Source organism: Salminus brasiliensis, chromosome 19, assembly GCF_030463535.1.
Source record: "Salminus brasiliensis chromosome 19, fSalBra1.hap2, whole genome shotgun sequence".
Classification (NCBI taxonomy): domain Eukaryota; kingdom Metazoa; phylum Chordata; class Actinopteri; order Characiformes; family Bryconidae; genus Salminus; species Salminus brasiliensis.
Genome location: NC_132896.1, coordinates 246,033 through 247,356, shown reverse-complemented (window position 1 = coordinate 247,356; position 1,324 = coordinate 246,033). Strand labels below are relative to the sequence as shown.

General features: G+C 50.2%; 1 protein-coding gene across 1 annotated transcript in view; it reads left to right on the top strand.

Moving 5' to 3' along the window:
• Window positions 1-548, top strand: part of slc10a3 (solute carrier family 10 member 3) — a 2,104-nt gene extending 1,556 nt beyond the window's left edge. Inside the window, exon 1 of the mRNA XM_072663405.1 lies at window positions 1-548. This exon is cut by the window's left edge and continues 1,556 nt beyond it. Coding sequence (XP_072519506.1) covers window positions 1-140 — 140 coding nt within the window. The 3' untranslated portion in view covers window positions 141-548.
• The last annotated feature ends 776 nt before the right edge of the window (window positions 549-1,324 follow it).

Genomic DNA, 1,324 nt, shown 5'->3' with positions numbered 1-1,324 from the left:
GGCGGGCGGAGGCTGACTTTGCCTCGCAGGCGCCCTTCATCGTCGCCCTCAGCAGCACCTCAGAGATGCTGCTGCTGGTGCTCGGGCACTTCGCCCACCGCCGCTTCTGCCATCCGCCCGCCGCCCACACAGAGACCTGAGCTGGGCCTCGCCAGCCTGGGAACGGGAACGGGAACGCGACCGGGACCGGGACCGGACAGTGTGTGTTTTTATTTTTGTCTGGAAAACCAAAGGCCGTTTTTTAAGTTGCCCCGTTTTGTAAAGGAGATTTTACGGAACCGCAGATCCGGATATTTTTCTAACAGATGGAGTTTTTTTAATCTGAGATTCTGAAATGCTTTCTTTGTATCCTGTTTACAAAAGCGCAGTGTCTTTCCGGGAATGTGTGTGTGTGTGTGTGTGTGTGTGTGTGTGTGTGGTGATCGTGCTTTGAGCTCTAATGTGCTGTTGATTGTTCCTGTGGGTTCTGGGGGGTGGGGAGTGGTTCTGATCCGTGTACTTGAATCGTTTTGTGTAAAAATTGGTGAATAAATGCATTTTTGAAAATCTGTCAGTCTTCATGTTCCACTCCACCAGCCTGTAACTGAGTACTGTGTGTGTGTGTGTGTGTGTGTGTGTGTGTGTGTGTGTGTGTAGGGTGGTTCTAGTGAGAGCTCAGCGTTTCTCACAGTCTGGGGTTCTGTTAGAAATGTAACATCGTTCTGAATTCGTTGCCTCGTAACCGGAGTGGAACCCAGAGTGGAACCCGGAGAACTCGTGTTCTCTGATGGTCTGAGTGAGTCTCGGGCCTCGAGGGGTTAAGGCTGTTTGCGGTTGAAGCACTTTTACACCCCACACACACTTCCTGCTCTCTCGGTGCGGCTGACGTGTGCTGTTCTAGGCTTGTTAGCGGTACCCACTGTAGGACAGGTTCGGCGTCACACTTTTAACCAGAACCGGTTAAAAATACAGCGAACCTTGATGTGTGTGTGTGTGTGTGTTTGGGTCGGTGATTTAGAGTTTGTAGTGGGCGGGGTTTCACACTCCTCTCAGTTCAGTTAGATGTTTTTAATAAGTATGTAAGATGTCTGAGGTTGTATAAGGGTGTAAGGAGTGTTTGTGGGTGTGTATAAGGGTTTATAAGGGTGTACAAAGTGTGTTCGGGGGTGTAAATAGGTGTACAGAGTGTGTACAGGGGTGTACAGGGGTGTACAGGGTGTAAAAGGGTGTACTGGGTGTGTACTGGGTGTGTACAGGGTGTAGGCGGTATGTATGGGGGTTTATAGGGGTGTATGGGTTGTGTACGAGGGTGTAAAAAGGTGCAGGGGGTGTGTACGAGGTTGTA